The sequence below is a fragment of the Papio anubis genome, chromosome X (genome assembly GCF_008728515.1).
Source record: "Papio anubis isolate 15944 chromosome X, Panubis1.0, whole genome shotgun sequence".
In the NCBI taxonomy this organism is placed as follows: domain Eukaryota; kingdom Metazoa; phylum Chordata; class Mammalia; order Primates; family Cercopithecidae; genus Papio; species Papio anubis.
This window is the reverse complement of record NC_044996.1, coordinates 117,990,317-118,006,412: the sequence shown is the minus strand read 5'-3', so window position 1 is coordinate 118,006,412 and position 16,096 is coordinate 117,990,317. Positions and strand designations below refer to the sequence as shown.

Sequence of the window (16,096 nt, the reverse complement as noted above, 5' to 3'; positions counted from 1 at the left end):
CACTTCTCCTTCCTGCCACCATGTGAAGAAGGATGTGTTTGCTTCCCCTTCTACCATGATTGTAAGTTTCCTGAGGCTTCTTCTGCCCTACAGAACTGTGAATCAATTAAACCTCTTTCCTTTATAATTTACCCAGTCTTGGGCAGTTCTTTATAGCAGCATGAGAATGGACTAATACAACAACTAAACATGTCAGATATATTAAAACAGCAATCATATGCAATACTGTAGAGGAATGATGAATATAAAAGATGTTTTTATTATCCAAGAGGATAGGCTTATTAATTAAATTTAGTCTGTGTAAGATGAAGTGTACATGTTACAATTTAAAGGTAACTAACTACTAGATTAGAATAGGAAGAATAACTTCCAAAGCAATAAAGAGAAAAGGAAAGCAAGCAGTCAATTCAATAGAAAGTTAGAAACATGCATTGATGCATGCCTAGTGGCTAGGATACTCAGTCATGCAAGATATTTAATTTTAAGTTTATAAAATTGGACATAATTTCTATTTCACACCACCATTCTTCAATGGGGCTGAAACTTAGTCTCAGTAAATTAAGTAAACCCCTATTTCCAGCATTTTTCTCAAATTAGCAACTAAACTGTAGCATGAGGGATATATGAGGAGAAATGGTGATATGTACTTCCATTGTTAGTACTGAAGTATCCCACCATACATATAAGGTACTTAGCACAATGTTTGGGATGTAATGAAAGTTAGCCATTTTACCTATTTGGCTTCAGAGGCTTAAAATTTCATCAGCTACCTCTTAGTAGTATACTGAAAATAGTTTGCAGAGTACTGTTTTTGTGAAGGGGAATTCAAGCAGTGTTAGCTTAACATGACCTTTGGAAGCATAGGTAAAGCAGAAAGAGGGACACTTACCATTTATGGGCTTAGACTGTTCGTAGATCTTATATTGATTTCATATTGCTACCTTATTAATGAATACATATGGTAGGTGCATATAATGCTTTAACCATTTGATGTACTTTCACTATAGATTCTGAGACACAATATATGCTGGGGAAAGAACTCAGTCTATGGAGTCAGACAAACTTATATCTGAATAGTCCCACTAGTAGTAGTTCTGTATTTCTCGGCACACACTTCTTCGTGCCTCTGTTTGTCATATTATATACTGCGTCAGTCAAGGTTTTCTGGGAAACAATCATCACGTGAGGATTTAGCATACAAGGACTTTGTCAGGGAAGATATCACGGAGAGGCAACCGGGAGTGAGGTAGAGGAGGCTGAAAGAGTCATTAGGTCAGCATGCATTCTGACTCCAAGTGAAGAGGAAGGAATGAAGCTGTGATGGAAACACCCTAGATCACTGTGTAATCTAAAAGGAGCTCAGGAAGGACTTCAGAAAGAACTCGATCTAAAATCTCCAGTCAGAGAAACCCTTCAACTCCCAGGAATGTGCCTGCGGTAGTACTCCTGCCAAGCTAATCACTGGATGGGAGTAGCCTCTAGGAAGCATGATTTGGGAGGAAATAGGGCAATGATTTCAGAGCACAGTGCTTGGGGTCCTTAGTCAATTCCACTTCCTCTCTAAAAGGCACATTATCATGGCCACAATATCTACCTTGCAAGTTTATTGTGAAATTAGTAATAATGTAGGAAAATCACCTAGGACAATGTGCTTGGCACACAATGCATGCTCAATAAATCATGGCTATTGTCATATCTCACTTGTGAACACTTTATCATAACTATTCTATGGTATTCATAGGATATATACTCTTAACTTCTTCCTGCCAGGTGTTTTTATTAGTTTGCTAGGGCTGCCATAACAAATTTTCACACACTAGTAGCTTAAACAGCAGAAATTTATTTTCTCACCATTCTAAAGGATAGAAGTCCAAGATCAAGGTGTCATCAGAGTTGCTTTCTTCTGAGGCCTCTCTCCTTGGCTTGTTGACGGCCACCTCCTCCCTGTGTCTTCATACGTCCCTTCCCTTCCACGTGTCTGTGTCCTAATTTCCTGTTCTCCTAAGTGTATTAGTTGTATTGGACTAGGGCCCACACATACGACCTCATCTTACCTCAATTACCTCTTTAAATGCTCTATCTCCATAAACAGTCACACTCTGAGGTATAAGGGGGTTAAGTCATCAACAAATGAATTTTATCAGAACCCAATTTAGCCATAACAGTGTTATTTGCCATACTTTACAAATAAGAAAGCTGATCATCACAGGTGTCAAATATGTCTCAGTCACTCTTTTAATGAAAGGCATGATCAGGATCTCTATACTCCTAAGGAAGGTCCATTTTCTTTTAATAAAAGTGCAGTATGAACCTGGCCTTTGTGCATACTTGGCCCTTGCAAGTAGAGGGAAAAGAGATAAGTTGACTCAGGCTAGTGGAATTGGACCCAACACCCACATAGTAAGAGAAGTCCTTAAATAGAGTTCCACACGTTTTTAATCAGTGGTTCACAATCGAGGGTGATTTTTGCCCTCTCAATAAATATTTAACATCTTCTAGATACATTTTTGGTTGTCACTACTGAGCCTGTGCTACAAGCATCTAGTGAGTAGAGGTCATAGATGCTGCTAAATATCCTACGATGCATAGGACAGTCCCCACAACTAATTATCTAGGACAAAATATCAATACTGGTAAATTTAAGAAAACTTAGGTCAGAGTAAGACAACTTGCTCATTGAATGTGGCTGTCCCCAGAAAGAGATCACCTTCTTTTAGCCATCTACGGGCTACAGTTTAGTATTGAAGGGGTGAGAAATTATATAGACTTATTTAGAAAATTTGGAATTCTGTCCTGACCATTCCTGGACATGAGTACATTTCTTTTCCCAGGCCAACCTTATTTGTATACCTGTGGGGAGCAACCTAGCAAAAATGGGACCTATGTGATTCAAACTTAATTCTAGTTACCTTTTATAAAAACATGCTTGTCCCTCTTACAACTGATCCTTCTAGATGAAAGGTTTGGGTGAGTGAAGGATATGACTGAAAAAAAGATCAAAGTTACAGTTAGCAGAATGGGAGAATCAGGTATTGTGGAGATAGAGGAAGAGCAATAACCTAATGCTTGGGGTTATACAGGAGAAGGGAGGGCATTAATGATCTTTGTTTATCAGGACGGCCTCAGGAGCCTTCCTCCCCAAGGAAAACATTCTGGTGCAGCTTTCCCAAACAGTTGCAAGGACCTTCAATTTAACTGACTGCTGGGCTGGCCACTTGCAACCAGGTCAATCTAACCACTTTTCCCCTTTACCTTATAGAGAGGTCTACCAGAAACAACAGGAGATGATGCCAGCTCCTGCACACACACATGTGCACGTGTACCTCTTGATGTCAACCTCACCTTCAGTCTCAGTCATTCCTTGGAACACACTAATGTCATGCCCCCAAGCTGAGCATGGACAAACAAGCATATTGAGTTGACTGCACTTTAGCAAATCTCCCAAACAAGGACTAGCCTCAATTATTTGAACTGAACTGGAAACCTTAAGGTTTAGCTGCTAGCATTCTCACCTTGCTTTCCTAACTGATGTAGGTACCATTTGGACGGGGCTACCCTACCAATTGTAAAAACTTTCTTTTCAAGGGCACCATTTATACTCTCAGATTGTACTTCTTGGGTAAGAGCCAGGCATTGTGGCTCTTTCCTGAAAACACTGTGACTTGTTCTTTAAAGGTGGTAAACGTTCAGCGCTTTTGACCTTCCAACACCTTAAAGAAAAGGGCTTAACTCTGAGGCAACAACATCCATATCAGGGCCCTCAGCTTTGTTATTACATTTGCTTTAGGGAAAGGACATTTGGTCTGTTATCCAGGTATACATTCTAGTTGACTGCTCTGCTTGCTGGGGTGAAGCATGGAGGGAACAAGGCTAGGTGACTCTTGTCACTTTTACAAATCTTCAATTCCCTCCCTACTTCTGCTCCTACTCCTCTAATTTCAATTTCACTCTTCACTCCTGTCATCTAGCACCCATTCCTTGGTTAACATGCCAGACATCACTCTACCCAAGTGTCTTCATTGCTATATGAGAGTTTATTTTTCTTTCTACATTTATGTTTTTATTTTAGTTGTGTCTCAGCAGGGCACAATACATACACATAGACTTATCCTCCAATCAGGACTGACTCTTTAATTTTTAATTTGTTATGTTGCTGTCAATTTGATCCAGAATATAAGATTATTAATTTGTGAGCACAACTTGTGATATAAGTGGTTATAGCTGGCTTTATCTCTCATCTTCTTAGAAATAATTATACTACTGCTGCGGCTGCTAATGATTTTAAAAAGCTATTTCTTGAGTGCTAAACATGTTCCAGGTAATTTACATATAGTTTCTAATCTTTAAAACACGATGGAGAAATTGTAGCTAGAGGACAAAATAAGTAAATTGTCTAAGGTCACAGAACTGGTAAGCATCAGGGCCTGCATTATCATCAAGGGCTGTCTGAATATGAGGCTTTTGCTTTATCTTTTATATTGCCCTCTCCCTTTTTGTTGTTTAGAAAGTCACTAAGCCATTAAAGTTACTAGAAGTCATGTGTTCAAAGCTAAAACCTTGATGAGTCCAGGGCACCTCTTCAAAAATGCTCACCTGGATTTTATGGTAAATACAGGACCATTTCAAAATGTTTCTTCTTTTTGTATCATCAATAACATACTTAAAGTTACTTTTGAAGTTACTTCTAGAAAACTTAAAGATGAAATTAAACTTTCTTGCCATGGTATCTTCTCACTTACCATGGCTAGAGAGACTGAACATTTTGGTTAATTTTTCATTCACTGTATAGGCAGTAAGGATTGCTCTTCTGCATTTTGTTGCCCTCTTAAATGTTCTCTTAATAGTAGGTTATGCCATCTAACGGCCAATTTGCTTATGCACCATTTTGCTTGTTACGCTGGTTTCCCTAACATTAAGTAGCTAAGACTAGACAAGGGCTCATAGAGGTTACACAGCTCCATGGAATGCCTGTCCTTTTCTCTTTCTTTTCTTTTTCTTTTTTCAAAAACATTTTATTTATTTTTACATCCCATTATATTTATATCCTCCTTCATCTTTCCTTATAAACTCACTGGGAAAAAGACAGCAAAAAATGCAAATATTCTCTTTTTTTCCCCTACAGTGTTGATTTTTTAAATGGCAGATTAAAACTAGCTGATAAGAGAAGAATAAACAGAAATAATATCAAAACAGAAATTTTTCTGAAGTGGGAGGATCACTCAAGGCCAGGAATTTCAGGACCAGCTGGGCAACATATTAAGACCCTATCTCTACAAAAAAAAATTTTTTTTAATTACCTAGGCACAGTGGCACATGCCTATAGTCCCAGGTACTCAGGAGGCTGAGGCGAGAGAATCACTTGAGCCCAGGAGTTTGAGGTTGCAGTGAGCTATGATCACACCACTGCACTGTAGCCTGGGCAACAGAGCAAGACTCTGTCTCAAAGAAAAACAAACAAAAAACACAGAAATTTTCTTCTCTGTCTAGTTGTACTTAGCTGCTTTATTAAGGAACCAGTGCTACTTCCACCATAATAAAGAGTTAAGTATATATTTTCTCAAAACAAAACTCTATGTGTGTACTGTGGATAACCATCCCCTTGAAAGTCTAGCCAGATAGAAAACATGAAATGCTCTTCTAATACACTACATTTTCTGACATATAATTGCAACATGAATAATCCTATTACAATATTTAAATTAACTAAAATGGCTTGAGAAGTGTGAAAATGCAGTTTCCCCACTGTATCATGTCCTCTGCAATGTATATCTCCAGAGGTCATGGACTTTAGTAGACTTTATATCTGATGCAATTATTGTTTGTCATTTTAGGAATATACTCCCTTTGTAGCTTTAACAGAAGAATCTTTTAGTTTTGCATAAGCTGTGTCTCCTCTTGGAACAACAGTAAACTTAATATGGTCTCTTTTATTCTTGAAATTACAGGGTCATACTTAATTCCTGAATTTTATATTTCAGTATAAATATCACCAAATGGTAAAAAACAAGTACAGTGGTATTTTAAAATACAAAATAAATGTCTGTTTTAAAGAAAACTACATTTTCTATCTAAACAGACAGCTCATCTCAAACAATAGCCCAAATTAATATTAATTCTAAATCTTCAAAATGGGAGAAACTGTTTTTCAGTTTAAGTGATTCTAGGAAAAAGAGACACAGTTAAATTGCTCCTCTAAAAATGAAATCTATTAATTCTTTACTACAACTTATTTTAAAAAATATATTTGCATACACTCTTTAGTAAAGCACCTTTCGTGTTACACCCCTGTTTATAGAAAAAACTTTATGTACTGTGTGGTGATTTTAACACTTAGATAACTTTTTCATGGTCCAAAATGGTTTCTAGATATTAAATACTGCTTCATTCAGCACGATTTTTTGTGTATGTTAGTCTCTATAAATTACTATTTAAAACTTACTTGCTGCTTTGGGAAGGACAAACTGCATTAAGGAATCAGGAAATGACTTCAAAGTTATCAGTCACATTCTAGGAAGTAGAAAGCACTCTGTTCTACTCACTCCCACGATCCTAGAGAAAATTTTGCAAATACTACTGGACTGATGCTTGCCATCTCTTATCTAAAATAGTTATATTAGGCTGGGCACGGTGGTTCATGCCTGAATTCCCAGCACTTTGGGAGGCTGAGGCAGGCGGCTCACTTGAGGTCAGGAGTTTGAAACCAGCCTGGCCAACATGGCGAAACCCCGTCTCCACAAAAAAAAAAAAAAATACAAAAATTAGCTTGGCATGGTGGTGCATGCCTGTGGTTCCAGCTATATGGGAGTCTGAGGCAGGAGGATCACTTGAATCCGGAAGGTAGAGGTTGCAGTGAGCTGAGATTGCACCACTGCACTCTAGCCTCGATGACAGAGTGAGACTCCAACTCAAAAAAAAAAAAAAGTTATATAAACAACCGCATAGACACAAGAAGAATGCCATGTGATCACAGAGGCAAAGTTTGGACTAATACAGCTACAAGCCAATGAACTCCAAGAATCCATGGCCACCCGTGGAAGGAAGCTAGGAAAAGGTAAGGAAGGATGCTATCCAGTGTCTCAGAGGGGTCATAGCCTTGCTGACACCTTGATTTTGGACTTGCAGCCTCCAGAACAGTGAGAGAATACATTTCTATTGTTTTAATAAAAACAAATAACTGCACATTGTAAATCCAGCTTGCTTTTTTAATGAATGAAAGTACACTCTGAAAGCTACTTCCTTCCAATTACTTATATGCTGAAATTCTGTTATATCTTTACAGAAATGTCTGAAGAGACTAACTTTTTTTATAGTTAACTTTGTCTTTTATATAAACTAAACTTTTGTGTTAACAAGGTGACTGAAGGAAAGAATACCATGACTAGAAGCATTATACAAGTAATGTTGTAGGCTTTTCAACTGAACTGTTATTGTTTCTAATATATACCTCTAGAACAAAACTACATTATTATTATCAACCTGGTTCTTCCCCATTCCAAACTAAGTCTTTCCTCCCCAAAGATGGTTTCCTCCCCCAAATCATGCTACAAATTAAGACTTTCTTGCTAAAAAGCTTATCACCCAGGTTCTGATTACTTTTTTTTTTAAGATTATGAGAAATTTTGCTTTTACAGAATTAAACTCTCTTAACTCAGCATATCTGTGATTTATCATTATAAGTTCACATGAAAAAGCTTGTGGAATCAGTCTTTTTAGCTCATTGATGTTTATAGAATTTTTGTTGAGCCACATGTTGAGGATGCTCCATACAGATTTTAGGAGCTAAGACGAGGTTTCTTCTTGGGGGATGTTTCATCTTCTTTATCTTCTTGTTTTTCTTCTTCATCATCTGGATGATCCACTAAACGAACCACACTGCTACCACTTGGGCTACCTGTTCCAATAGCAGCACAAGCAGAATAAGATGAAGAGAATTTGAAATCACCAGAAGATGTTCTTTTGGGAGAGTCTACTTTGTCTTCATGTTCTTGGGTTCTTTTAGTCTCCATAAATTCATCGTCATCTTCCAGTGGTAGCATAACTGGTTTCCCTCCTTCTGGGTTCTTTTTTTAGTCTCCCATAACTATCATCATCATCTTCCATGGCATAACTGCTTCTCCTTCTTGGGTTCTTTTAGTCTCCATAAATTCATCATCATCTTCCAGTGGTGGCATAACTGCTTCTCCTTCTTGGGTTCTTTTAGTCTCCATAAATTCATCATCATCTTCCAGTGGTGGCATAACTGCTTCTTCTGCATCTTCCATAAAACATATTTCTTCTTTCAGCTCCATTTCTTCTATGGTACCTGTGCAAACTACTCTATTTTGCAGTACAGAATGTAAATTCTTCTGTATTTGACTTTGTCTGTCTCTCTCTTTTTCATATTTAATCTTCAATCCTTTGAATGTCTGAACATATTCAATCGATTCAAGTGTGTTATAAAACTTTTCAACTATATGTGAAACAAGAGGCTTGATATTTTCCACTCTTATGTATTCAAATAGCTCAAGAATAGCTGAATTCAACATATTGTACCGAGTTCCATTATCTAGAAGAGCATTTACAACTGGCTCAAAATGATTTCCCTGGATGATGTAATTATTATAAATTTCATCATTAAGGCTGATCATCCTTCTCATAAAGCGAAGAGCACACAAAATCAGGTGAGTATGCTTTGAATTCGTCAATATCAAGGCCTTTCTTAGCAAGTCTTTGTTCAAGATATAGTTTCTTATGTAGTATGTATGATGTTGTATACAAAATGTAAGTAGCTCTAAAATCAAAGCAAGCAGTTGTGCTGTTTGATTATTATTGGGGCAATTTTTGTTTCTGTCATATCCAACTATATCATCCTCCTCACAGTTGTGTTCTGAGGTGGCGGCCAAAAGTGGTGCTGTAAATTTATGCATGCAATGTTTGTAGAAGAAATGTAGAAATTCACTTCTTTCACTTTTCTCAGGTGTTGTCAGCATGTTGCGTGGATCAAGTAGAGTATGGAGAACTACCACCAAATGAACGGCACCTCCTAACTCAGGATCAGTATCACAGATCATTTGTTTAATTATCACATTAATGAAAAGGTCACTATCTTTGCACACCTGGGATTCTGAAATTATAAATTCTCGGATCCTGGATGGACTGTACTCCACTAGATAAGCACATATAACTGCAGCAGCTGACCTCACTTGCAAATCATCCCTGATCATTATGATTTTAAGAACAGGAAGAATTCCCAACTGTGTCAATGTTTCTAATAGTGCATCTTTGCTTTGAGGCTGTAATGCCTGAGAAAATGAACATAATTCCTTGAAAAAAATTAGCAATTCACACCGTCTATCATCATGTGTAGTCTCATCCTTTAACTGTGCAAAAACTTCATACAAAAATTTGTGATCTTTCTGCAGCATGCTTACTATCTCAGCCTTGTTGGATAAAATAAACGTTGTAAGTGTAGAAAGAAAATTGTCTTCAAATATGGAAGGCACAGGCAAAAGAATGTCATGAATGTACTGTACTCTGTATGTCTGATATATTTTTTGCCTAAGTTCAGAGTTAGTTATTGGTATAACTTCCTTGAACTTTGCATCATTGGTCAAGAAGTCCCTATGCCTTTTTGGCTGATTCAAAGCAGGATCATACTCAAGGCATCCCACCACATCCATGATACACTCGTCAGAAAACATTATCTCAAACAGACATGACTTGTTGAGGGATAAAATTCCCTTAATAATTTCATGCAAACGGTATAAACCTTCAGTATTCTCTAGGTTTTCACAAGTGTGGAACAGTTGCAGTAGTTTTTGAATATAAGCCTCATTTTTCAAGATCAGAGCCAGTCTTTCCCTACGGATAGGTGAGGCGAGAACTGAGTTAACCATGTTAGCAATTTGATCAAGTGTATTGAGTTCACAGTCAGGCAGCACAACCGTATTACCAATTACTGACATTTCATCAAAGTCTTCTTCTGATTCATCTGAAATGTTCTGTGTGATTTGGACAGACGGATCCTTACCTTGAACTTGACAAATTTCTTTCCAAATATCCTGGCAGCCGGCTGGGTCCTGGAAATTCAGCACCAAACCATGGTTCTCAGCTTCATACCAAACAATTAGTGTCTCTTCATGTTTCCGATAGGGCCTGTCTGGAGGTATCTGTGACCGCAGGATGACTGACCCATCTGAATCTGACCGAACAAGCAGAGACATGCCCTGGAACTGCTCGTCGTAGGTGGATGAGACCTGACCGGTGCCTAGATTGTTCCATTCCTGGTCTTCGTTCAGGACATAGACTTTTACACTGTACTTCAGGTCTGCCATGGCGCCCTCTGGCCTCGCCCCGTGAGGTCTGGTCTCCCAGGCACCGCTTCCGGTACAGCATAGAAGCGGCTGTTGTTTTGACAACGATGGTGGCCGAGATGGCACCCCTGATAGAAGACTGCGAATCAGTAGCGGCTAGAGGGGCGGAGCCAAGGCTTCGGAGAGGTCGGAGGGCGGCAGGGTTCCTTCCTGTTCCCTCTGGAGGCCCTGTTACCTCTCACTTTCCACTTTCCCCCACCTCAAGCACCCTGAATCTTCTCTCCATTGCCCCCCAATCCCCCATCCCCTACCGTCTCTTAAAAAGCGAGTCTCAGGCCGGGCGCGGTTCGCTCACGCCTGTAATCCCAGCACAGCACTTTGGGAGGCCGAGATGGGCAGATCCCATGAGGTCAGGAGTTCGAGACCAGCCTGGATAAAATGGTAATACCCTGTCTCTACCCAAAATACAAAAATTAGCTGGGCGTGGTGGTGGGTGCCCGTAATCCCAGCCACTTGAGAGGCTGAGGCAGGAGAATGGTTTGAACCCGGGAGGCAGAGGATGCAATGAGCCGAGATCACACCATTACACTCCAGCCTGGGCGACAAGAGTAAGATTTAGTCTAAAAAAAAAAAAAAGAAAAAGAAAAAAAAGCGAATCTCTTGGACTCTTCTCCATTGTCAAGAAAAGCGTCATTCTGGCAGGAATCTTGTGATTTCCCCAGAATTCTTCCCCAAAAGAATGTGCCTATGTAATCATTATTATACTTGTTTAAAGGAGCTGCCACCAAGTTTACAAATGGAAGCTTAGAAATTAGAATATGATTTTTCTATAAAGGGTTTTGTTTCTCTAAAACATTTTCGCTCATCAGGTATTTGGGAATGGAGCCTTAGGAATTTTGATAAAAGAAACTTTAATCACCTGTGTCCTGACAAAGTTCACATTTCACATTCTGTGTCAAGAAAAGGCTGGTCCAAAAAAGAAGCAGGAGCAAGTGACCTATAGACCTTTAGCAAAAATCAGAGAAATGGTATTCAGTCTTCCCAATAAGGCTTGGCATGAATCTGTATTATTCACTTATACATCCCTTGGGGAGGATTGTTTTAAGAAGGAGTTGGTTAACTCCTCTGGTCTGTTTAGCTCATCCTAAAGCTCTATCTTCTAGCACAATGGGGAAAACATTTCCCCAACTTTTCCCACTCCATAAGGACACTCCTCATCCGTAGGTAAGGACTGGGCCAGAGGAAAACTGAGTTGAAATTAGCCAACAGTGAGTATTGGCCATCACAGATCAATTATTTTATTTCTTTTCTTAATAATGGTAATAATAACCACAGCAACTAATAATACTTGAATGCTTATTATGTTCAAGACACTGACAAGAACGTTAGAGCTACTTTCTTACTTAGTTTATGTAATGATCCAATGGTATAGGAGTATTAGTAATCTTTTTAGGATCAGGAAATAAACTTAGAGAAGTTAAATAAATTGCCAAAGGTCACACACTAATAAGTTGAGGAACTCTGTGTTCAACATGTCTTTCTGCTTCCAAAATTGGTTTTCTCAGTCATTGAACTATGCTATCCCCTTCTTTTCTTGGCCTTCATTACACTTTATTTCACATTTCTTCCATCTATATAATTTGTAATCAACATAAAATTATCAAGACAAGATGGAAGTCACGCACTTCCTCCTTTAGATCCACATCTGTGTATATAGCCAACTGAAAAATAGAAGCTTGGATATGGCAACTCTGTTAAATATAATTTTAATAGTAGCCAAGTTGATTTTTGATGTAGCAGCAAGTTTTGCAGTTTTCTTTTAAAACATATTTTTCCAAAACATTAACCCTGTTATTGCAAGGGAAAGCTAAGAATTGGGGCACATCAAGCACATTTGGACTTGAAAAGTCCTATTTGTAGCAATCACTTCATTTTACATAGCACTGGAGATGTGTGACAATTCTCAAGTAGAAAAGAAAAATTTCCACACACCTCTTTTGTAATATGGCCTATAGTAGATTATAATTCAAGAATATTACTTATGACAGTACAGCTGAGGCTCTTGGGTAATTGAATGCAAAATGACAATTATTTCATAGGAAAATTTAAATGAATGCCAGGAGACTGCTGGATTAGAAGCATTTACAAATTATAAATAATATTTAAACATAAAATTAATAAATGACATATGAGAATGATATATGTACTAAATAATCTTCTTTCAACACGACAGAGTGTGCAAATACACAACAATAATACGACATGCATGCTAATGGTCTAATTTTTTTTTCTCTGCTGTGTTTATATTGAAGTCTCTGTCAGAATCAACTGTAATACTGTCAATCCCTTGAATATGCCTTCAAGTTCCATTCTCTGAGAGACGTTCAGCACAAATCTCTGTGTCCTCACAATTTCATCACTGGGAGTTTCCCTTAGGCCAACTAAGGTTCCTTTATCTTAATCAGGTTAACTAAAGTCTCTACGATCTGAAAGTCTTATATTCACATTTCTTAGTGCTATTTCTGCAGTAGTTTCTTTCAGTTCCTATCTTTATTTGGTTTGATAAGTAGAGCAATGTCCTGTTTTCTTCATCAGTTAACTTTTTTTTTTATTTTTATAGTTGTTTTACAGGGAGCAAAGTAATAAGAATAAAATATTCTAGGAGCTGTGTAAATCCTTTAAATATACATTATTTATTTTTCATTTAGTCCTCATAAAAATTGACCTAAGAAAAATATTATTACTACCTTATTAGAGAGGAAAAAACTTGAAACTCCAAAACTGAGTCAAACATTTGGTTCAAACCCCTGTCGTAAGTGATGATGCCAGAACTTGAAACCAGTCCTTTTATAGTTCTAATTCTGCACTTTGCCCTTCCCAATATGCAGTGTTCTCTCTCAGACAGTATATAAATTTTTATAGCAGATGTTTACAGCAATGTAGTTTTTATTCCAACTATGACTGTTATTTGGTGTTTCTTCATTTTATTATGTGAAGAAAAATATTTGAGGCCTGTTCAAAATAAAAATGTGTAGACTGAGTCTTAAGATTAAGAATCCCTCTTTTGTTTTGCATGCTTGCCCCTCTCACATTTCCTCCCTATGACCATAGGGTAGTAAGATTTAGTTATTCATGACTCTGTTCTAAAAATAAATACTTTTACCCGGGGATCTTGTAATTCATCCATATCTTAAGACCACTGGGGTTTAATTTTTACACTTGATCTTAGCCAAAAGGCTGAGAAGCAATGGGTTTAATTTTTATATTTCCAGAGTTCTTTAGACAACAAAAAAGGAATGAGTCACACATTTCTGAATTTTAGGTACAGTAAACTCACACAAAATGTTTATGCAGTCACTTGCCACATAAAGACATTTAGGTCAACAATGGACCGCATATATGACGTTGGTCCCATAAGATTATAGTGAAACTTAAAAATTCCTGTCACCTAGCTGTCATAACATTGCAGCCCAATGCATTACCTTATCTATGTTTAGATATGTTTAGATACATAAATTTTACCATTATGTTGTAACCGCCTATAGTATTCAGTACAGTGACACGGTGTGCAGATGTGTAGCCTAGGAGAGAAAGCTATACCATATAGCCTAGGTGTGTAGTAGGCTATACCATTTGGGTTTGTGTAAGTATACTCTATGGCATTCACACAATGACAAAATTGCCTAAAGATGCATTTCTAAGAACATATCCCTGTCATTAAGGGACACATGACTATATATGAAACATTTTGATGTCTAAATATTCTATCTATAAGAGGACAGAGCATTTCATAGTGGGAAAAACAAAGTGATTTTTGGTTTTATGGAATGGCATTAAAATATGGTTATTCAAATGCATCTCATCTAAAATTTTCAACTTCAAAATAATTAGTGTAAAACACACCTACATGTTTGCTGCAAGTTTTCTAGCTAACTTATTCTGTGGAATGTTGCCTTTTATGGCATATCTTATTGGAATATCTGAAACGCAAGGCAAGCAGTGTCAACTCCATCTTTTCTGTGGCTCAGGTGAAAAATATGGAGTCATTCTTGACTTTTCCCTTTTTCTTACTCCCCACATTCAGTCTTCTAATATATACTGTCTGTCTGACTTTCAAAAAGTGTTCAGAATGCTGCCACTTCTCATCACATTTGTTATGATTATTACTACCAGTGACAAAGCCACCATCATCTCTAGTTTGCAAATTTTTAGTAGTCTCTTCTCTTAGCTTCCACCTTTTCCCTACACTAGTGTATTTTCAACACAATAGCCAGAAATGATTCTTTTAAAACATAAGTCACATTCTTCCACTTCTTTGCTAAAAATTAATGTTTTTACCTTAGAACAAAAGCCAACATTCTAAGTAGAGTCTATCCATCCCAATAGGATCTGGCCCCTTTGATCTACTTGAGCTCTTCACCTAGTAGTCTCTTTCTTCTTTATTCTGCCCCAGCAACACTATCTACCTTGCTGTGTCTGAAGTACATTGGGCACACTTGCCTCAGGACCTTTGTATCTGTCCTTCTTTCTACCTGGAACACTCTATTTCTCAATGTCTATGTAACTAACACCCTCATTTTCTTAAAAAATTATTCAAATGTTCTTGTTTTTCTAGTGACACCTTCCCTAACCACCTCTTTAAAATTGCAGGGGCTTCCCATTCCAACTCACCCATCACTTTTCTTCGATGTATATTTTCTCCATAGTACTTAGCATCATGTGATCATTTTGAATTTCATTTATTCTGTTTTCTGAAACCAGACTATCAACTGCATGAAGGCTGTGATTTCCTTATTTTGCACACTGCTCTGTCCCTAGCATTTACCATAGGCATGGTACACGTAGTTTCTCAGTAATTATTTGCAGTATAAATGCATGAATAAATAAACATTCTTTATAGAATGATTTCCAATAATCCATTTATTTATTCCACGAACAGTCATTGAGAAACCCCTATGGTCAGGCCCTATAGCAGGCACTGGGGATGAAACAGTGAATTTGAACTTTATGTTCAGTCCTCTTATGGAATAGCTAGATAGTCTTATCAGGAGATATTTTTAATTTACAAAATACATATATCATTTCTTCTGATACCTAAATTTCATCTTTTTCGATAATTTTCTTTCTGTTGATGGTAACCAAGGAAACAATACTTTACATTTTTAGACTTTCAGTTGCATGAAAGCTAGCGTATTGAATAAGCTGGATGTTTTCCTCTATGTTCTGTCAAATATTCCTTCCCCAACCCTGAGAGAAATCTCAGGTAGAAACTGCAGCATTTCCATCCACTCTCAAGTGTTGAAAGAACCGTTATTTTCTAGTATTAAAATGTTCAACCCATTTCAAACTTCTGTTTGACCAAATCAAGTTCATGGACAAGACCAGAATCAAGAGATGGAAAAGTATACTCCACCTAGACAGGGAGATCATAGCAAACTTATATAAGAAAGGGTGTGGGTAGAGGGAAGAATGAAGAATTGGGAACAATGTTGTATTTTTTCATAAGCTTGGACAAGTACAACCAAGAACTTCCCTGGGCAAAGAGAGATGTATGATTACTCTATATAGAGAGTATTAGAATGTGTGGACCCTTAAAATCTTCTTTCATTCTCAGGTGAAAACATCATCCTGTTATGTGTGCACTGCAGCAGTACTGGCTTTTGTCTTCCCAGTGTCTCAGAGGTAAGAATCATGCAAGTATTTTCTTGGATCCATAGGCAGTTTCTGTTAGCACTAGTACATTCTCAGTGCTAGTTGTACGCATGGCTTCCTTGGAAGCTCCAAAATCTGCTCACACCTCATGA

The 16,096-nt window shown here is 37.6% G+C and overlaps 1 protein-coding gene across 1 annotated transcript; it reads right to left on the bottom strand.

Annotated features, from left to right (window-relative positions):
• Window positions 1-7,083: 7,083 nt before the first annotated feature.
• PPP4R3C (protein phosphatase 4 regulatory subunit 3C) lies at window positions 7,084-10,660 on the bottom strand. The gene is given in 1 exon segment (XM_009197355.4): window positions 7,084-10,660. A coding segment is annotated over 1 exon segment (2,541 nt). The 5' UTR covers window positions 10,314-10,660; the 3' UTR covers window positions 7,084-7,772.
• Window positions 10,661-16,096: the final 5,436 nt, after the last annotated feature.